We start from the raw sequence: 22,122 nt of genomic DNA on the forward strand, positions 1-22,122 counted from the left end.
GGCAGGGCCTGGCTTGGGTTGAGGGACAGGGCAGAGAGGGGCAGGGCCTGGCTGGTGTTGAGGCGGGGCCTGCCTTGGGGTTGAGAGGCGGAGCCTCCGAGAGGGGTGGTCTGGCTGGGGTTGAGAGGTGGGGCCTCAAGAGACGGGAGGGGACTAGACGGCATTGAGAAGGCGGAGCCTCAGGGAGGGCGGGGCCCCAGTGGGGTTGGGGGGGGTGGGGACGAGAGGGGTGGGGCCTAGATGGCATTGAGAAGGCGGGGCCTCGGGGAGGGCGGGGCTGTGGGATTGAGGGCGGGGCCTAGATGGCGAGAAGATGGAGCCTCAGGGAGGGCGGGGCCCCAGCGGGGTTGGGGGTGGGGACGAGGGGTGGGGCCTAAATGGCATTGAGAAGGCGGGGCCTCAGGGAGGGCGGGGCTGTGGGATTGAGGGTGGGGCCTGGATGGCATTGAGAAGGCGGGGCCTCGGGGAGGGCAGGGCTGTGGGATTGAGGGCGGGGTCTGGATGGCATTGAGAAGGCGGGGCCTCAGGGAGGCGGGCCCCAGTGGGATTGAGGGGCGGGGCTTCAGGGGCGAGCACAGGCCTTACCTTGAATACTGAGCATCTGCCCTAGCTTCAGCGCGGCCCCCCGCACCTTGCAGAGGGTGCTGACGATCCTCTCGGCGTTCCTCTCCGACAGCACGGTTCCGGGGCTCCGCAAGATCCCTGGAAGGGGGAGGGGGGAGGGAAAAGAGAGCGATCCCAGGGTGAGGGCGAGAACGTGCTCGGCCCACGGTTCCAGAGTCCTGCCCTCTCCCAGGGCCTTTTCTGGCACTATGTAAATGCGGAGAGGGTTTCTGCCTCCACCCCACTCAGGCAGCGAGTTCCAGACCCCCGGCGCTCACAGAGTGAAATAATCTTCCCCCGTCTCCCCTCTAATCCCCCCCACCCATTCACTGCAGCCTGTGCCCCCAGTGACTGCCCTCTCTGCTGGGGGAGACTGGCCCTTCCTGTCCCTCCTATCCCGGTCTCTCAGGGTCTGACCCACCTCAGTTCAACCCCTTTGACCCAAGGAAACACCCCTGGCCTGGACAGTCTCCCCTGGTGACGAGAGCCCCCCAGCCCTGAGCAGGGCCCAGTAAACCCCCCTCCGCACCCCCTCCAGCGCGGACATACCCCTCCTGCGGTTTGGGGACCAGGACGGGGCCCAGTGCTCCAGCAGTGGTGTTTTCGACGGCTCCAGATGTGGCCTCCCTGCTCTGGCCCTCCCTGCCCCTGCTGGTGAAGGCAGATGCCCCACACGCCTTCTGAACCCCCCTCGCCCACCTGTCACGCTGCCTCCAGGGACCTGTGGACCACCTCCCCCCCCAACGTCCCTCCAACCCTCCCCACCCCTCGGTCACCTCCCATTCACCGCCACCTCCCTCCCTGGTCTGTAATTTTGTGTATCTTCTTACAAAGGAGGCCCTTCGGCCCATCAACTCCCCCCAGATTCTACCCCTCACCCACACACTAGGGGGGCAATTAACCCGCCGACCCCGCACATCGTAGGGATGTGGGAGGGAACCGGAGCACCCGGGAGAAACCCACGGGGTCACAGGGAGAAGGTGCAAACTCCACGCACACACAGACACACACACACAGCGCTGGAGGTCGGGATCGAACCCGGGTCTCTGGGGCTGTGAGGCAGCAGCTTCACCCGCTGTGCCACCGTGCCCTGCAAGAAACTAGACATCTTCATGAATTCACCTTCCCTCCCCTCCACAGATGCTGCTCGGCCCGCTGAGTTTAATCTTATGCTCACTTGGGACAGGTCGGCAGTGTGTCCTTCTGAAAGAAGCCGTTCTAAAAGGAAAATGCGGAAACTCAGAGATTTAAACCATTCATTCGGAGGAGGATGTTTCAGACAGGGACTGGTGAATCGTATGGGGGAGATTGTAAACAGGAGGTGGGCTACAGCCCCTCTCTCTTTGAGCAGGGTCCAAGAAACAGAACATTAACCAACATCCAGGCGCCTTCCCTAGACGGACATGTCTAACAAAAGAGAAATATTTAACAAAACAAAAAACGTCTTGAAATTCGGTGGCCTGGAGCTCACCAGAACAGCGGCGCAGCGGGTAGAGCCGCTGCCTCGCAGCTCCAGAGACCCAGGTTCGATCCCGACTTCCATCACCAAGTGCGTGTGTGGAGCCTGCACCTTCTCCCCGTGACCACGTGGGTTCCCCCCCCCCACCCCCCGGGTGCTCCGGCTCCCTCCCACATCCCAACGGCGTGCCGGGTCGGTGGGTTAATTGGCCGCTAGTTTGTGGGTGAGGGGTAGAATCTGGGGGGTGGTAAATGGGAATAAAGTGGGACCAGTGTGGCAATAATGTAAATGACAGAGTGGACCAAAGGGCCTGTAGAGACCCCCAAGCTCTGCTCCCCTCAATAAAGACAATTAAGCAGAAATAGAGGAATAAAACTTGAAAGGTAAAAGATCTTAAAATCCAATACTTTGGACCACAGCGGGGATAGAATCCTCTCCCTTAATTCACCTCCATTAGTAGTGCCGATAGAGGCCTACAATCAAGGCATCACACCTTCCTGCACAGGTCCACTCTCACTAATGTAGCAGAGAATTGTATGGAGGTTCCCCTTGGACAGACCGGTCATACACAAGACCGTGCCGAGCTGCTGATTAGACTTCCAAGAGGACGTCGGGTACCCGAGCGACCAGCCTGCCAAGCCAAGGCCTGAGGCCTGTGAAGCTATGACTGATCGGCACCTTCATCATTGGGTCAGCAATCAAAGGCCAGGCTGGCGAAAATGGCGATGACAAGGGCGATGCGTGGATGTTAGGGCTGGTGTTGGGAACCGTGTCAGAGAGGGCTGGAACGGAGGCTGTTGTCCACAGGATGTAGATCTGGGGCAGGAGGCAGGTCAGTCTGTGGGATATCCCCAGAACTGGGAATATCCCTGGCAGAGATGTGAATAAACAGCGACTCTGTACAGTTACACAGTGAGGGACCCTCACCCTGAATAAACAGCGACCCTGTACAGTTACACAGTGAGTGACCCTCACCCTGAATAAACAGCGACTCTGTACAGTTACACAGTGAGTGACCCTCACCCTGAATAAACAGCGACTCTGTACAGTTACACAGTGAGGGACCCTCACCCTGAATAAACAGTGACCCTGTACAGTTACACAGTGAGTGACCCTCACCCTGAATAAACAGCGACTCTGTACAGTTACACAGTGAGTGACCCTCACCCTGAATAAACAGCGACTCTGTACAGTTACACAGTGAGGGACCCTCACCCTGAATAAACAGCGACCCTGTACAGTTACACAGTGAGTGACCCTCACCCTGAATAAACAGCGACCCTGTACAGTTACACAGTGAGTGACCCTCACCCTGAATAAACAGCGACCCTGTACAGTTACACAGTGAGTGACCCTCACCCTGAATAAACAGTAACTCTGTGCAGTTACACAGTGAGTGACCCTCACCCTGAATAAACAGCGACTCTGTACAGTTACACAGTGACCCTCACCCTGAATAAACAGCGACTCTGTACAGTTACACAGTGAGTGACCCTCACCCTGAATAAACAGCGACTCTGTACAGTTACACAGTGAGTGACCCTCACCCTGAATAAACAGCGACTCTGTACAGTTACACAGTGAGTGACCCTCACCCTGAATAAACAGCGACTCTGTACAGTTACACAGTGAGTGACCCTCACCCTGAATAAACAGCAACTCTGTACAGTTACACACAGTGAGTGACCCTCACCCTGAATAAACAGCGACTCTGTACAGTTACAGTGACCCTCACCCTGAATAAACAGCGACCCTGTACAGTTACACAGTGAGTGACCCTCACCCTGAATAAACTGCGACTCTGTACAGTTACACAGTGAGTGACCCTCACCCTGAATAAACAGCGACTCTGTACAGTTACACAGTGAGTGACCCTCACCCTGAATAAACAGCGACTCTGTACAGTTACACAGTGAGTGACCCTCACCCTGAATAAACAGCGACTCTGTGCAGTTACACAGTGAGTGACCCTCACCCTGAACACGACACTTGTGAACTGACGCAGACACCCACGAGGGGACACAGCGGATGGCACTCACCTCCCGTTCTCTCTCTGCCTCTCAAGCTCTTCCTCGTGACTTCCACCAGCGTGCTGACTCCGACTCGGACGGCGAGCCCTGGCGAGGGACGACACCATTGGAGGTCGCGATTACAGCACCGCCCACACAACTCTGCCCCGACGCGCCCCCGCCCGCGCGCTCTCTGCTTCCCTGACTCCCGGGGGACTCCACGCGAGGGACGGCACAGCAAGGGCAAGGCGGCTATTTGGCCCTTCAGTCCCGCTCTGCTACGTAGTACTATCACTTCTGCCCCATTCTCCCACCTGGTCCCCTGACCCCTAACTCCTGTATGGACCATATATCCCGGCTTGGGATATATCCATGAGAATCCATACATTCCTATAACTGGAACACAGAACATAGAACATAGAACAACACAGCAGAGGAACAGGCCCTTCAGCCCACCATGTTGGGCCCAACTAATTAAACTAGTAATTAAAACTCCTAACTAAACCAATCCCTTCTGCCTGCACAGTGTCCACATCCCTCCATCCCCTGTACATCCGTGGGCCTGTCTAAAAGCATCTTAAACCCCTCTATTGTATCTGCCTCCACCCCCACCCCTGGCAGCACATTCTAGGCACCCACCGCTCTCTGTGTAAAAAAAACTTTCCCCGCACATCTCCTTTGAACTTAACCCCCTCTCACCTTAAATGCACGCCCTCTAGTATTAGACGTTTCCATCCTGGGGAAAAAGATACGGGCTGTCCACTCTACCTATGCCTCCCATAATCTTATAAACCTCCATCAGGTCTCCCCTCAGCCTCTGCCGCTCCAGAGAAAACACCCCAAGTTTGTCCAACCTCTCCGTATAGCTCATGCCCTCTAATCCAGGCAGCATCCTGGTGACCCTCTTCTGCACCCTCTCCGAAGCCCCCACACCGTTCCTGTAACGTGGCGGCCGCTGGGATTGAACCCCCTATCCGAAATCTCCGACATTTCTCCCCTGATTTCAGGCCCGATTCCCGGTCTCCCGGACAATGGAGGCCACCTTCCCATCAATCGCACCACTTCCCCGTGGAACTCGCCGGCGCAGCCTGTCAACCCGGGCGAGCCGGTCACATGACACACGGGACCTACCGCCAAAATTGGCCAGTCGCTCGAGGCGGCTGGTCGGAACTTTCAGCTCCCGTGCTTTGTCGCTCAACTGCAATAAAACACAGTGCGTTACAGGAGCCCTTCGGACAACAGCAAAACTCCCCGAGAAACGCCTCCATCCCAACCTGTCCCGGGAGTGTGTGATGGGACGGTGTGGAGGGAGCTTCACCCTGTGTCTGACCCCGGGACCGTGGGATGGGACGGAACGGTGCGTAAGGGGTGCACCCTGATGCAGGTTACCTTCTGCCGGGGTGTGTGCTCTCCTGGGGTCACCTTGGTGTCTCGAGCCTTCTGCAGGTCCTCGGAGGTCAGGGTTCGGACAGCGGTGGAGCTCGGGCGGAGATGTTCGGCGGTGCCGGGGAGAAGGGGCGAGCGAGGGGGATCCCACGCCGAGGTGGGGCACTGCGCTCTGCTGCCCGGTCCAGGAAACCTGCCCAGCCCCGCCCTGGTCCAGGAGCTTATGGCATGCCGAGGAACGGACGTACATCGCAGTGCCGACTCCACCTGCGGCCGAGACGCCCACCGTTCCTGCATGGGGAACAAGGAGGTGGTCCACTGGTGAAAGACGTTCCCATAACCCGGGCAATTGCAGGAGCATCGGGGACACCCCACCAACAGCCAACCTACACCTCGATGCCCAACTACTCCCTACCTACACCCAACTACACCCAACACACACCCCAACTACACACAACCCTATACCTAACACCCAACCTATACCCCTACACCCAACACACACCCCTACACCCAACACACACCCCTACACCCCAATACTCAACCTACACCCCACTTACACCCAACCTATACCCCTACACCCAACATACACACAACCCACACCTAACCACATCAATCCCACACCCCGACACCAAAACTACACCCATCCTACACCCAACATACACTGTACTATGGAGGGTCATGGCTGTCACATGACAGTGACAACACTGACCCCATCTGGTTGGATGACAGCACTGCACCTACCTGGTCAGAAGACACACCACTGTCAATCAAGGTTTGGCTCCACCCCACCTATTAGTGCACACCTATCTACTGGACCTTTAAACACCTTTGTACCTGACGCACTTGACCATTGGCCCTTTTGAACTACCTAGGCTGGACCACCCAGCCCTCCAGCACTATAAAGAGTGCCACATGTGCTTGGTTCTGCCTCTTTGTTGCCTCTGAGGGATGCTGAGTTAAACTCTGCACTGCTTCAGAGTAATTAGTTAGAATATCCCTCTGGCATAGAGCTGGTGCTTGCATTGAGTCGAGAGGTGGCATGTGTCGTTCTGTTTCTTCCTTGATTTGTTTGTACCCAGTTTGTCATGTGCGCGCGCATCTCACCCTTGTTGCGATTTCCCCCCACATTCGCGATCACCCATGTGCGTGTGTATGTGTGCGCTTGTTCCCGTTTATCCTGTCCTAGGTTTGCCTTTCATAAATAAATCATTCTAACTCCAAAGACTGTGTCCAGAGTCCTTGCCCTTTGAGACCTTACGAACTTGTCTTACGACATACACCCACCTACATCCCAACACCCAACTACACCAAACCCTTAACCCCACACCCCTTCACCCAACCACATCCAACCTACACTGCCAAAGTGCCATGCCCAACTTTACCCAACCTGCACCCCGACACCAAACCCCTGACCTTCACCCATCTCACACTCCTACACTCAACCTAAACCCACCTACTCCCAACTAATACCCATCCCATAACGCTACACCCAACCTACTCCCCCACAGACTAACACCCAACCTACACCCAGCTACACCAAACCTACACTTATCTCACACCCCAACATGGAACCCACACCCAACCAGAGCCATACACCCAACCCACACCCAACCACCCCTGCACTCACCCTGAACCTCCCACCCAGCTCAATGACCCCATAACCCAGCAAAAGCCTCCAACCACCCCTCACGCCCACTCCAATGATCCAACCCTACACCGAGAGCAGCCAAATCCCCAAACCTCCCCCCTCCGCCCAAACCTGGAAAACACCCCCAAACCAACCCGACCCCCTCCTCCGTCCACCCATAACACCCCCCCCAAAACCTAACCCTACCCCCAGCACGCCCCATAACTCCACCATATCCCAATCCATTGACCCATCCACAGCCCCCATCCCCACCACATCCTCCGCACACTCCGACATTACCATGGAAACCGTGGCACCAGAGTGGTTGAGTCCTCGGCCTAGGGTCCTCCTCAGCACGGACGCCATGGCAACCTCACCTGTAGGGTGGAGGAAGTGTCAGAGGTCAACAGAGCAAACCTGGCGGGGGAGTCGGGGCGGGTGGGTCGACTCCCCCCCATCCACAAGCCACCCCAACATTTCTGCTGCCCTCAAGCATGCTAATAGAGGGGTTTCTCTGCCACATTGCATGCTGGGATAGCCCTTCCTCCATTGCTACATGTTACAGATGGGGGAAGTGGCTGGCTCTTTCAACCCTGGTTCTGGTCAGTGGATGGCTCGAACAGTTACCAGCCTCGCCCAGAGACGTAGCGATAAGCTGACCGCAAATCTGCGTTGACGGGAATCAAAGCAGGTCTTCACTTGCGCCAGGTTTCAAAAGCGCAAACCATCCCCATGCGCAGACCTGCATTCGTGTAGCGCATTTTCACAATACCACAGTCAGCCAACTGAAATGGTGTCGATGTCGTCACCCAACCAACTGAAGGACACAGGAAAACGGGAGCAGGAGGACGCCACTCGGCCCCTCAAGCCTGCCCCGACATTCAATAAGATCATACTCCGGGGCCTCAACTCCTCTTCTGTGCCAGTTCCCCACAGCCCTCAAATTCCCTCAAAATGGATCACCAGGATGTTGCCGGGACTGGAGGGCTTGAGTTATAAGGAGGGACTGGACAGGCCGGGACTGTTTTCCCTGGAGCGAAGGAGGCCGAGGGGTGACCTTACAGAGGTTTATAAAATCATGAGGGGCATCGATAAGGTGGATGGGTCACCGTCTTTTCCCCAGGGTGGGGGAGTCCAAAACCAGAGGGCACAGGTTTAAGATGAGAGGGGAAAGACTTAAAGGGCAAGTTGTTCACACAGAGGGTGGTGGGTGTATGGAACGAGCTGCCAGAGGAAGTGGTTGAGGCAGGTACGTTAACAACATTTAAAAGACTCTTGGACAGGCATATGGACAGGAAAGGTTTAGAGGGATACGGGCCAAATGCAGGCAAATGGGACTAGCTTGTATCTGGGCTGGCATGGATGAGTTGGGCCGAAGGGCCTGTTTCTATGACACCCCTTTAATTCCCCCCAGAGATCCAACCCCCACAACCCTCCGGGGGGAGAGAATTCCACAGTCTCCCCTCCCCGTGAGATGGTCCCCACACACCTTCATTTTAAACGACCGCCCCGCCATCCCCCAATCCTGTAACTACATCCCCTTGTTCGAGACCCTGTTCTGAGAAATCTACATGGCTGTCACGTGACAGTAATGACACTGACCCCCGCTGACCAGAGGACAGCATTGCTCCTCTGATCGGAAGTGATACTACTGTCAATCAAGGTGCGGCTCCACCCACCCCTCAGGTGTGGGAGTACCTTTTGCCTCTGAACTTACCTGACCACTCTGAACTTGCCTGACCAGTACCCTTTGTCTCTGAACCTGCCTGACCATTGGCTGTGGCAGGAACCTCTGTCTTTGGACCCCCCCCCCCCCCCCACACCATTGGCTTGTTTAAATCACAGAAGTGAGGCTCCACCCAGCCTCCTATCACCATAAAAAGGGCTGCCTCCCCTAGCCCTTCCTCTTTTGACGACCCCAGGAGTAGTGAGACAACACTGCAGAGATCATTGGTAAGAGTGCATCCCCACATGGTCAGGGAGCGTTTCACTCAGACTCAGGGAGCGTTAAGGGCCAATGCTAGTGTGGGACCAGCACTGAAGTGTTATATCCTGAAGTTGTACATTGTTATTGTCTGCTTGTTTGTATCAGTGTGTGTGTGTGTATGTGTGTGTATTCTACCCCAGTTGCGATCCCCTCTCATGTTCATGGTATCCTGTGCGTGAGTGAGCGTGTGTCTGTTCCCATCCATTCTGTCCCGTGTTTGCCTTTGTGATTAAACTAGTTTTGGTCTACAAAGCTCGAGTCCAGAGTCCTTGATCCTTAAGACAGCTAAAAGAACGATTTCACACAACAGATCCTCCCACCGGTGGAAACACCCCCACATCTCTCCCCCCCCCCCCCCATCACGTCCCCTCAGGGTCTGAGATGTTTCAGTGAGATCGCCGCCCTCGTTCTCCTCAACTCCCAGGAATACAGATCCAACTTCTTCAGCCTCTCTTGATCGGACAACCCTCTCATCCCGGGAATTAGCCCGGTGAGGCAGGCGCAGTATTGTAGCGGTTAGCATAACGCTATTACAGCGCCAGCGACCTGGGCTCAATTCCGGCCGCTGTCTGTAAGGAGTTTGTACGTCCTCCCCGTGTCTGCGTGGGTTTCCTCCATGTGCTCCGGTTTCCTCCCACATTCCAAAGACGTACGGGTTAGGAAGTTGTGGGCGTGCTATGTTGGCGCTGGAAGCGTGGCGACACTTGTGGGCTGCCCCCAGAACACTCCACGCAAAAGATGCATTTCACTGTGTGTTTCGATGTACACGTGACTAATAAAGAAATCTTATCTGAACGTCTTCTGGGCTGCCTCCAATGCTGGTACACGTTTTCTTGAATAAATGCAGGCAAATGCGACGAGCCAACATGGACGAGTTGGGCCAAAGGGCCTGTTCCCTATAACTCTATGACACCCCTTTCATTTCTTATTAGGACAGAATCGGTAGACTTATGAGCAACCACCTGCTCTGAGGTGGGATTCTGAGAGACCAGCTGGGGCTCAAGGGTTAGCTGGAAGGTGGTACCTCTGACGGTGTAGCACTCCCTCGGTGGCAGGCAGAGTCTGGTCCGCACCCTTCTTGCCATGGTGGGACTGCTGGATTAGAGGGAGTCGACCAGGGTTTGTGTTCACTGGGGTTTAGGAGAGCCAGAGGGGATCTCACTACACCTTGCAAAACTCTTGACGGGGCTCTTTTGGGGAGGATGTTTCCCTCGGGTGGGGTGGGGTGGGGGGGGTGGTCAGGGCTTACAGAATAATGATTGAGAGGAGGAGAAATTTCTTCACCCGGGGGGGTTTATTCTCAACACTGGTGCCCCACAAGGCTGCGTCCTCAGCCCCCTACTCTACTCTCTATACACTCATGATTGTGTGGCCTAACTCCATCTACAAGTTTGCAGAAGATACCACCGTAGTGGGCCGTATCTCAAATGACTATGAGTCAGAGTACAGGAAGGAGACAGAGAGCTTAGTGGCACGGTGTCATGACAACAACCTTTCCCTCAATGTCAGCAAAACAAAAGAGCTGGTCATTGACTTCAGGAAAGGGGGCGGTGTACACGCACCTGTCTACATCAGTGGTGCTGAGGTCGAGAAGGTTGAGAGCTTCAAGTTCCTGGGAGTGAACATCACCAACAGCCTGTCCTGGTCCAACCACGTAGACGCCACGGCCAAGAAAGCTCACCAGCGCCTCTACTTCCTCAGGAGGCTGAAGAAATTCGGTATGTCCCCTTTGACACTCACCAACTTTTACCGATGCACCATAGAAAGCGTCCTGTCCGGATGTATAACGGCTTGGTACGGCAACTGCTCTGCCCAGGACCACAAGAAACTGCAGAGAGTTGTGGACACAGCCCAGCGCGTCACAGAAACCAGCCTCCCCTCCATGGACTCTGTCTACACTTCTCGCTGCCTCGGTAAAGCAGCCGACATAATCAAAGACCCCCACCCACCCCGGACATTCTCTCTTCTCCTCCCCTCTCCCCCCAGTCAGGCAGAAGATACAAAAGCCTGAAAACACGTACCACTGTGCTCAAGGACAGCTTCTATCCCACGGTGATAAGACTATTGGATGGTTCCTTAATACAATAAGATGGACACTTGACCTGACAATCTATCTTGCACCTTATTGTCTGCCTGGACTGCATTTTCTCTGTAGCTGTCACACTTTACTCTGTATTCTGTTATTGTTTGACCTTGTACTACCTCGTTGCACTGTGTAATGAATTGACCTGTACGATCGGTATGCAAGACAAGTTTTTCACTGTACCTCGGTACAAGTGACAATAATAAACCAATAAATTCTGTGGAATTCTCAACGAGAGGCGGCTGTGAGGGCAAGTCGCTGAGTCGCTAAAAAGGAGCTGGATAAACCTCCGGACATAATGTCAACAGGCTTGGGGAGAGAGAGGGATTATTGTATCGATAGTCTTGAAGGGCTGAATGGCCTACTCCTAGAATAACAGAGCATGGGAACAGGCCCTTCGGCCCATCGAGTCCGTGCCGACCATCGACCACCCATTTACTCCCATCCCATTTTATTCTCCCCACACTCCCATTGACTCCCCCCAAGATTCTCCCCCTCACCCACACGCTGGGGGGGGGGGCGGGGGTGGTCAATTAACCCACCGACCCCGCACGTCGTTGGGAATGTGGGAGGAGGGAACTGGAGCACCCGGGGGCAAACCCACGTGGATACAGGGAGAAGGTGCAAACTCCACACACACACAGGCACACGTGTGCACACAGCGCCGGAGATCGGATTCGAACCTGGGTCTCTGGAGTCCTGAGGCAGCGGCTCTACCTGCTGCGCCACTGTGGGGGGGGGATAATTACCCCAGGACAAAGGGAATGCTGATCTCCTGCATCCATCTGAAAGTGCAGGAGGGTCCCATGCTATCACCCTGTCCCATGGGGGGAGGACTTGCCCAGCAATGCCCTCCAGAACGGAACCCCAATTCCTCCAACCTCCTGAGCCACAGCTGGCCTGGAGCAATCCCGCGGATCGGCTCTCCCGCCGAGAAAGGCAGGGAGAGCCTGGCTCTTCCAGGGAACCAGCTGTCGGCTCAGGGAAACCCCGTGCCTGCATTCCCAGACAATTACCATCCTGTTCCTCCGGTCCAAGTGTCTGACCCACACACCCCTACCCCACCCCCGACTGCAACATGGGGGAAGAGGAGGGGCCTCCACGGGCCGGAAGAGGCCATTGGGTCTGGTCCACCACTCAACAGAACAGTACAGCACAGGAAACAGGCCCTTCGGCCCACAACGTCTGTACTGACCATGATGCACGTGGTCTACCTCCCTCCATTCCCGGCCTGTTCCTGTGCCTGACTAAATGCTTCGTAAACAGCTCTATCGTACCTGCCTCCACCCCCACCCCTGGCAGCCCGTTCCAGGCACCCACCACTCTCTGTGTAAAAAAAGCTTGCCCCCCCCCCCCACCTTAAAGCTGTGCCCTCTAGTATCTGGGGAAAAGATTCTGGCTGTCAACTTTATCTATGCCTCTCATAAATTTTATAAACTTCTATCGGGTTTCCCCGCACTCCTGAGAAAACAACCTCTCCTGATAGCTAATGCTCTCTAATCCAGGCAGCATCCTGGTGAAATTGAGACACAAGAGACTACAGACGCTGGAATCTGCAGCAACACACAATCTGCTGGAGGAACTCAGCGGGTCAGACAGCGTCTGTGGGGGTAGTGGACGGTCGGGAGCCTCCGTCACGACTGAAAGAGTAGAGGGGAGATAGCCAGTGTGGGGAGGTGAGGGGGAAGGGGTGGGGCAGGGGCTGGCAGGTGATGGGTGGATCCAGGTGAGGAGGGCGTGATGGGGAGGGGGGGGGTGGGAGTGGCTGGGAGGTGATAGGTGGAAGATGGGGCGTGGAACTAAATAAGGGAGGTGGGGCGGGGAGATGGGAACAGTGGGGGGGGGGCACCCTGGTGAACCTCTCCTGTGCCCTCTCCAAAGCCTCCGCGTCCTTCCCGTGATCCGGCGATCCCACTCCCGTCTCCCCCAACCCCTCAGGCCTCAAGAGTTAGCGTTTCCCCCACCCCTCCTCGACCACCCTCTGCGGAGCAGGGCCCCAAATCTCCTTTGCAATCGGAGGAAGGAGAAAGACAGAGCGCCGTCCCGCGGAGGGCTCCGAGGAGGTGGCACGGGAATTCCAAGCCCCGGCTCTCAAATCCTGCCCCCAGTCCCTGTTTGTGCACCCAACACCCGCTCTTCCTCCCCGCTACCCCCAACCTATCAGTTCCCAACTATACTCTGGAATCATAATCCTGACAGTATTCCAGAGGTGAAACTAAGCCAACACAGCAGGGTGTAGGGTACAGGATAATAAAGTGTCCGGCACTGTGTCTAGGAAGGAGAAATGAGAGACTGTGGACCTTGTCACCAGAGGCTCTTGCAAATTTCTACAGATGTACGGTGGAGAGCATCCTGACTGGTTGCATCATCACCCGGTACGGAGGCTCCAATGCACGGGATCGTAAGAGGTTGCAGAGGGTTGTAGACTCAGCCAGCTCCATCACGGGCACAACCCTCCCCACCATCGAGGACATCTTCAAGAGGCGGTGCCTCAAGAAGGCAGCATCCATCACTGAGGACCCTCACCACCCGGGACATGACCTCTTCTCATTACTACCATCAGGGAGGAGGTACAGGAGCCTGAAAAACCCACACTCACCGATTCAGGAACAGCTTCTTCCCCTCCGCCATCAGATCTCTGAACGGCCCATGAACCCAACCTCGTTATTCCTCTCTTGCACTTTTTATTTATTTTTGTAACTCACAGTAATTTTTACGTCTTGCACTGTACCTCTGCCACAGAAGACTTTTTCCCAGGGCGACAATGGCCAACACGAGGGGGCATAATTTTAAGGTGACTGGAGGAAGGTATAAGGGGGATGTCAGGGGTAAGTTCTTTTTTTTACACACAGGGAGTGGTGGGCGCATGGAACGCACTGCCGGCAGAGGTTGTGGGGGCAGATACGTTAGGGACATTTAAGACACTCTTAGATAGACACATGAATGATAGAGAAATGGAGGGCTACGTGGGAGGGAAGGGTGAGATAGATCTCAGAGCAGGATAAAATGTCGGCACAACATCGTGGGCCGAAGGGCCTGTACTGTGCTGTAGTGTTCGATGTTCTGTGTAAAACAACATAGATCAGTGATAATAAATCTGATTCTGGAATCTGGAGCAACAAACAGTCCCCTGGAAGAACTCAGCAGGTCGAGCAGCGTCTGTGGAAGGAAAGGAATTGTCAACATTTTGGGTCAAAACCCTGCCTCAGGACCGTATTAGAATGCAACCGTACCTGTAAAAAAAAATCCATTTTTTTCACCTTACCTCATCTTGCTAATTCCAGGGCCACAGTGTCTGTACCCAATCATGATGCCAATTTAAACTGCACGTGGTCCACATCCCTTGTAATGTGGGTGGCGCAGGGGTCGAGCCGCTGCCTCACAGCTCCAGAGACCCGGGTTCGATCCCGACCTCCGGCGCTGTGTGTGTGTGTGTGTGTGTGTGTGTGTGTGTGTGTGTGGAGTTTGCACGTTCTCCCTGTGACCAAGTGGGTTTCCCCCGGGTGCTCTGATTTCCTCGGTGGGTTAAATGCCTTCTGTAAATTGCTAATTCCAGTGTGTGGTGAGGGGTAGAATCTGGGGTGGGGGGGAGGGGGGAGTTGATGAGTTGATGGGTGTATTACATGGACATAAGAAATGGGATTGCTCTGAGAGCTAGCATAGACTCGATTGGCCAAATGGCCTCCTTCTTTGTCAGAAATAAGAGCAAGTATCTGAGATCATTTAACCCATGGAGTTCTGGTAATCTCTCGACATTCCCTTCCAAGAACCACACATCTTCCCTGCAGTGTGGGTTCTGGAACTGCTCACAGATCGGAGAGCATATCTCCCAACGGAGGTAGACGACGCATGCGAATATTCCCGGAAAAGCACTAGCCAGCACACAGATAGAAACACGCTCCTGAGCAATTTTACACAAAACTGCACCACCAAAGTAGGCACATGCCCAAGAGTACACAGAACCCATTCCCACACCAAATGTGCACACATACTTGTGTACAGAAAAAGCCACAAGTATACACAGAAAGAAATATGCATGAACCTGCACCAAAATGTGCCAATAAGAAAATAAAGATAAGAATCACTCACTAATGTATACAGAACACACATAAAAACTTTAAATTCAGAAAAATGCACACTAAATTACACAAAGCACACTAATATACACACTAAATGCAGAAAATGTGCTAAATATACACAGAAGTACAAAAACTAAGACATGCCAAACTGGACTAATATACAGCAAAAGCACCCTAGCATAAACTAAACAAATATACAGCAAAACACACCAACATACATGAAAGTTAGTCTCAGATAGACCAAAACCAATCTAATAGAAACCAAAATCAGTCTAAGATACACCAAAATTAGTGTAATATAGACCAAAATCAGTGTAATAGACCAAAATCAGTCCAATATAGATCAAAATCAGTGCAATACAGACCAAAATCAGTGTAATATAGATCAAAATCAGTCCAATATAGATCAAAATCAGTGTAATACAGACCAAAATCAGTGCAATATAGACCAAAATCAGTGCAATACAGACCAAAATCAGTGCAATACAGACCAAAATCAGTGCAATACAGACCAAACTCAGTGTAATATAGATCAAAATCAGTCCAATATAGATCAAAATCAGTCCAATATAGATCAGTGTAATATAGACCAAAATCAGTAATATAGACCAAAATCAGTCCAATACAGACCAAAATCAGTCCAATATAGATCAAAATCAGTGTAATACAGACCAAACTCAGTGCAATACAGACCAAACTCAGTGCAATATAGATCAAAATCAGTCCAATATAGATCAAAATCAATCTAATAGAGTCTAATATCAACCTAATACAAGTAAGACAGAGCTCACTTATGTACACTAACGTGTATCAGTCAGAGTGCCACATACAGACGCACCCAGACCGGCCCCGCACACAAATGAACCAGCACACACACACACACACACAGAGGAGCAGATACATCCCACGGTCTCCCTGCTCAAACACACTCGCCTGCTTTCACTTCTGCTGAAGGGTTTGCCTATTTACCGCCGGGTCCCGCTGCTTCAGCCCCGTCTCCGCTCCGCTCGCCCCGCTAACCCTGGGCACAATGCGGGCAGACCGAGCGCTGCATCGCTGTCTCATCGCTGCTATTCTTGCCTCGTCCGCCCGGACGCGATGCGCCGTCCCGCACGTATCCCGCCGGCCAGGAGCCCCAGGAATAACACCCAGCCGATTACCTCGTAGCACCCCGCCCTCCGAAGCACGACAGAGGGTTAAACCTGCAGGCAAAATAAATAAAGCAAAGGGGGGAGCGATTGTTGCCCCCAATAGAAACGCAGGACCCACCTTCCACTTTTATTTACAAATCCATGCATAATTGCATCAAAACAAAATCTCCCGGGTTGGGGAATAACTCCTCCGAGTTAAAGATCTGCAGACCATCGAACCATAGAACAGTACAGCACAATACAGGCCCTTCGGCCCACCATGTTGTGCCGACCTTTAAACCTTGCCTAAGACTATCTAACCCCTTCCTCCCACATATCCCTCTATTTTAAATTCCTCCATGTGCTTATTTAGCAATCTCTTGAATTTGACCAACGTACCTGCCCCCACCACCACCCCAGGCAGCGCATTCCACACCCCAACCACTCTCTGGGTGAAAAACCTCCCTCTGATATCTCCCTTGAACATCCCACCCATTACTTTAAAGCCATGCCCTCTTGTATTGAGCATTGGTGCCCTGGGAAGGAGGCGCTGGCTGTCCACTCTATCTATTCCTCTTAATATTTTGTACACCTCTATCATGTCTCCTCTCGTCCTCCTCCTCTCCAGAGAGTAAAGCCCTAGCTCCCTTAGTCTCTCCTCATAATCCATACTCTCCAAACCAGGCAGCATCCTGGTAAATCTCCTCTGCGCCCTTTCCAACGCCTCCACATCCTTCCTATAATGAAATGTTATCCCTGACAAGGGGATCATTTATTGCCCGTCCTGACCCCTGGTGCTGTCTGTGTGGAGTTTGGACGTGGGGGGGGGGGGGTCGGTGGTTAATTACCCCCCTTTGTGTGTGGGTGAGGGGTAGAATCGGGGGGGGGAGTTGACGGGAAGGTGGGGAGAATAAAAAATGGGGTTACTGTAGGATTAGTGTAAATGGGTGGTTACGGGTTAGTATGGACTCATTGGACCGAAGGGCCTGTTTCCGTGCTGTATCTCGCTAGGACTACTCTGAGTGGGACGGATCAGCTGCCAGGGCCCTGAGCTCTTGAATTCCCTCTCTAAAAACTCCTTTGGGATGCTTTGTGTCAAGTCCAGAATGGGGGGGTGGCGGGGGTGGGGGGCGGTAAATGGACTCCTTATTCCAACAGTTAGCGAGTTTTGTAACCAAGGTGAGGGGGTGTACGGTGGTGGGATAGAACCAGGAGAGGGGGACGAAGGTGGGTTGAGTGGTGTCACAACAACAACCTCGCACTCAATGTCAGCAAGACCAAGGAACTGATTGTGGACTTCAGGAAGGGGAAGTCGGGAGAACACACACCAGTCCTCACTGAGGGGTCAGCAGTGGAAAGGGTGAGCAGCTTCAAGTTCCTGGGCGTCAACATCTCAGAGGATCTGTCCTGGGCCCAACACATTGATGCAATCACGAAGAAGGCACGTCAGTGGCTCTACTTCATTGGGAGTTTGAGGAGATTTGGTACGTCACCAAAGGCTCTTGCAAATTTCTACAGATGTACGGTGGAGAGCATTCTGACTGGTTGCATCACCACCTGGTGTGGAGGCTCCAATGCACAGGATGGCAGAGGGCTGTAGACTCAGCCAGCTCCATCACTGGCACAACCCTCCCCGCCATCGAGGACATCTTCAAGAGGCGGCATCCGTCACTGAGGACCCTCACCACCCGGGACGTGCCCTCTTCTCGTTACTACCATCGGGGAGGAGGTACAGGAGCCTGAAGACCCACACTCAACGATTCAGGAACAGCTTCTTCCCCTCCGCCATCGGATTTCTGAACGGCCCGTGAACCCATGAGCACCACCTCATTGTTCCTCTTTTGCGTTATTTTTTTTTTTTTTGTAACTTACGGTAATTTTTATGTCTTGCACTGTACTGCTGCCGCAAAACAACAGATTTCACAACATACTTCAGTGATAATAAACCTGATTCTGATTCCCTTCGTATCTAGAAATCTATCCGCCTCCCTTCTGGACAAACTCGGTGAGGGAGCCTCCACAGCCCTCCTGCGGAGACAGTTCCAAGGATTCAGCCCCTTCTCGGTGAAGAAATTTCTCCCCATCTCAGCCCCCCTATTCTCAGACTGGGACCCTGGCTCCAGACCCCTCAAGCAAGTTGGAGACAGCCCCTCCCCACCTAACCTGTCACCATCCTCTCAGGGTGAATGGAGGGACTTCTTGTGGGAAAAAGTTGTTCATAATATGTTTATGTTTTCCTCGTGAATGTTGTGTACCTGATGCTCTGTGCCTGTGATGTTGGGGCAAGTATGTTTTTCAGTCCAGAGGATACTGCTCTGACAGGGTTGCTTTGGTCCTTGGATGGTGGTGAGGGAGGGGGTGTAGGGACAGGTGTTACACCTCCTGCGACTGCTGGGCTCAGGGAGGGGTGGGTGGGGAGGGAGGAGCTGACCAGCGAGTCTTCCCTCCTGCTCAAGTCCTTACAAAAGATCGTCCGTACTATGAAGGCCAGTCAGCCCATTAGAACTATCCCATTTCCCCTTGCATCAGCTCCCCGCTTTGGGACCCTGCTTGTGGAACCATTTCCCCTCCTGTTCTAAGGGGGTGGCTCGCGGTCAGGGTGAACCCACCGCTGTGTCCATATCGAGGTCCAATCCTGCGCAGGGCCGCCGTCCGCTCTCAGACGCCCCTTCGAATATCGAGGGGGGTAAATTGTCACAGTTACAGAGAGAGTGCAGTGCAGGCAGACAATAAGGTGCAAGGGCCACGATGAGGTAGATTGTGAGGTCAAGAATCCATCTTATCGTACTAGGGGACCGTTCAATAGTCTTATAACAGCAGGATAGAAGCTGTCCTTGAGCCTGGAGCCAGAGAGTGTTTGACCCCAATGGGTGCCAGGGTCATGTGATGATGTCACTTCTACCCGATTGGGTAACTTCCCTTGTCCAGTCCATGAGACCATTAGATATAGGAGCAGAATTAGGCCATTCGGCCCATCGAGTCTGCTCCGCCATGCAATCCTGGCTGAGTCTTTTCTCAATCCCAATTTCCCTGTAACCCTTAACCCCCCTACCAATCAGGAACCTATCGATCTCTGCCTTAAATACACCCAGTGACTTGGCCTCCACAGCCGTCTGCAGCAATGAATTCCACAGATTCACCGCCCTCTGGCTGAAGAAATTCCTCCTCATCTCTGTTCTAAAGGGATGTCCCTTCATTCTGAGGCTGTGCCCTCGGATCCCGGACTCTCCCGCTGATGGGAACATCCTCTCCACGTCCGCTCTATCCAGGCCTTTCAGTTTTCAGTGAGGTCCCCCTCATCCTTCTGAACGCCATCGAGTACAGGCCCAGAGACATCAAACGCTCCTCATGTGTTAACCCTTTCATTCCCAGGATCGTTCTTGTGAACCTCCTCTGGACCCTCTCGAGGAACAACACATCTTTCCTTAGATACGGGGCCCAAAATTGTTCACAATACTCCAAATGCGGTCTGACCAACGCCTTAAAAATTCTCAGCATTACATCCTTGCTTTTATATTCTAGTTCTCTCCTACTCCCCACCTCTGGGGGAAGAGCCAATCACCACAACCCATCAGGGAGTGATCCCACCTCAGGAACATGAGTGGCCAACGAGTTCAACTGCACCGTGGCTGTTGACATAGCATTTCCCATATCATTGACATGTCATTGTGGAGGAACAGGGGGATCTTGGGGTCCACGTCCATAGATCCCTCAAGGTTGCTACGCAGGTCGATAGGGTTGGTAAGAAGGCGTATGGGGTGTTGGCCTTCATTAGTCGGGGTACTAATTGAGTTCAAGAGCCGCAAGGTGATGTTGCAGCTCTGGTCAGACCACACTTGGAGTATTGTGTTCAGTTCTGGTCGCCTCATTATAGGAAGGATGTGGAAGCTTTAGAGAGGGTGCAGAGGAGATTTACCAGGATGCTGCCTGGATTGGAGACCATGTCTTATGAGGATAGGTTGAGTGAGCTCGGGCTTTTCTCTTTGGAGAGGAGGAGGATGAGGGGTGACTTGATAGAGGTGCACAAGATGATAAGAGGCATAGATCGAGTGGACAGTCAGAGACTTTTTCCCAGGGTGACAATGGCTAACACGAGGGGACATAATTTTAAGGTGATTGGAGGAAGGTATAAGGGGGATGTCAGGGGTATCTGCCGGCAGAGGTTGTGGGGGCAGATACGTTAGGGAGATTGAAGAGACTCTTAGATAGACACATGAATGATAGAGAAATGGGGGGCTATTTGGGAGGGAAGGGTTAGATAGATCTTAGCACAGGATAAAATGTCAGCACAACATTGTGGGCCGAAGGGCCTGTACTGTGCTGTAGTGTTCGATGTTCCATGTTATGCTGATTTTTATTGAAGTCATGCAACAGAAACTAACAAACTTTGGAACCCGATGCTTACATGGATCCAGTCAGTGTTGGTTCTAGCCACATGGAATGTTATCCCGACCTGATCCAGACTCAGACAGAAGGAAGTATCCTCAGTATCCTGGGTTACAGGCTATCCAAGGTCTCTAACCCTGACCTCCACCACCGACTCCCTGAGCCCTGGAAGGGAGGGCGATCGGAATAGGCTGGGACTGTTTTCCCTGGAGCAAAGGAGGCTGAGGGGTGACCTATGGAGGTTTATAAAATCGTGAGGGGCCTGGATAAGTTGGAGTCTGTCACAGTCTGTTTCCCAGGGTTGGGGGAGTCTGAAACGAGAGGCCACGGGTTTAAGGTGAGAGGGGAGAGATTTAAAGGGGACCTGAGGGGCAAGTTTTTCACAGAGGGCGGTGGGTGTGTGGAACGAGCTGCCAGAGGAAGGGGTAGAGGCGGCTATGGTTACAATGCTTAAGAGACATTTGGACAGGTACATGGATAGGAAAGGGTTAGAGGGATAGGGGCCAAATGCAGGCAAATGGGACTAGCTTAGGTTGGTCTGGACAAGATGGGCCGAAGGGCCTGTTTCCGTGCTGTATGACTCTATGACCTTCCTTCACCATCTTTTTCTCCTTCTCTCTTTCTCTCAGTTCCTGTTCGTTGCTTCTCTCCCATGTTCCCACCCTCCCCCTCTCTTCTCCCTCAGTCCCTCGGTGACCCAGCGCCCTGGCCGGGTTTTCAGCCTCTGGGACAGGGAGCCGACAGTTGGTGGGTTTGATTTCCCGGGCGGCTCTCCTGGTTCCGGAGCCCTTGCTGTTGACGGCCACGAAGGAAGTGAGGCGGGCGCCTGAGCTGATCGCAGCCGCCCGGGCCGGGCGGTCGGTGCTGAGAGGGTTCCAGAGGTCAGGGAGGCAAGAAAGGGGCGATTCAGACTGGGGAAGGGTGAGGTGATGCACGGTGGCGCGGCGGGTAGAGCTGCTGCCTCCCAGCCCCAGAGACCAGGGTTCAATCCTGACCTCCGGTGCTCTGAGTGTGCGTGCGTGCGTGTGTGTGTGTGTTTGTCTGTGTGTTGGGGTGTCTGTGTGTGTGTCTCTCTCTCTCTCTCTCTGTGTGTCTCTTTCTCTGTGTTGGGGTATCTGTGTGTGTCTCTCTCTCTCTCTGTGTTGGGGTGTCTGTGTGTGTGTCTCTCTCTCTGTGTTGGGGTGTCTGTGTGTGTGTCTCTCTCTCTGTGTTGGTGTGTCTGTGTGTGTGTGTCTCTCTCTCTCTGTGTTGGGGTGTCTGTGTGTGTGTCTCTCTCTCTGTGTTGGTGTGTCTGTGTGTGTGTGTGTCTCTCTCTCTGTGTTGGTGTGTCTGTGTGTGTGTCTCTCTCCCTCTGTGTTGGGGTGTCTGTGTGT

The 22,122-nt window shown here is 53.6% G+C and overlaps 1 protein-coding gene across 4 annotated transcripts in view; it reads right to left on the bottom strand.

Annotated features, from left to right (window-relative positions):
• Positions 1-16,402, bottom strand: part of LOC127587004 (atypical kinase COQ8A, mitochondrial-like) — a 33,335-nt gene extending 16,933 nt beyond the window's left edge. For 3 of the 4 annotated variants that reach the window (XM_052045103.1, XM_052045101.1, XM_052045104.1), the window contains exons 1-6: positions 16,167-16,402; positions 7,385-7,461; positions 5,461-5,748; positions 5,203-5,269; positions 4,102-4,179; positions 586-702 (exon numbers count right to left, since the gene is read on the bottom strand). In XM_052045103.1, coding sequence (XP_051901063.1) covers positions 586-702; positions 4,102-4,179; positions 5,203-5,269; positions 5,461-5,748; positions 7,385-7,450 — 616 coding nt within the window. In that variant the 5' untranslated portion in view covers positions 7,451-7,461; positions 16,167-16,402. The remainder of the gene's footprint in view (positions 1-585; positions 703-4,101; positions 4,180-5,202; positions 5,270-5,460; positions 5,749-7,384; positions 7,462-16,166) is intronic. The other variant, XM_052045102.1, reaches the window with a different exon arrangement.
• Positions 16,403-22,122: the final 5,720 nt, after the last annotated feature.

Source organism: Pristis pectinata, chromosome 38 (genome assembly GCF_009764475.1).
Source record: "Pristis pectinata isolate sPriPec2 chromosome 38, sPriPec2.1.pri, whole genome shotgun sequence".
NCBI classification, from domain to species: Eukaryota; Metazoa; Chordata; class Chondrichthyes; order Rhinopristiformes; family Pristidae; genus Pristis; species Pristis pectinata.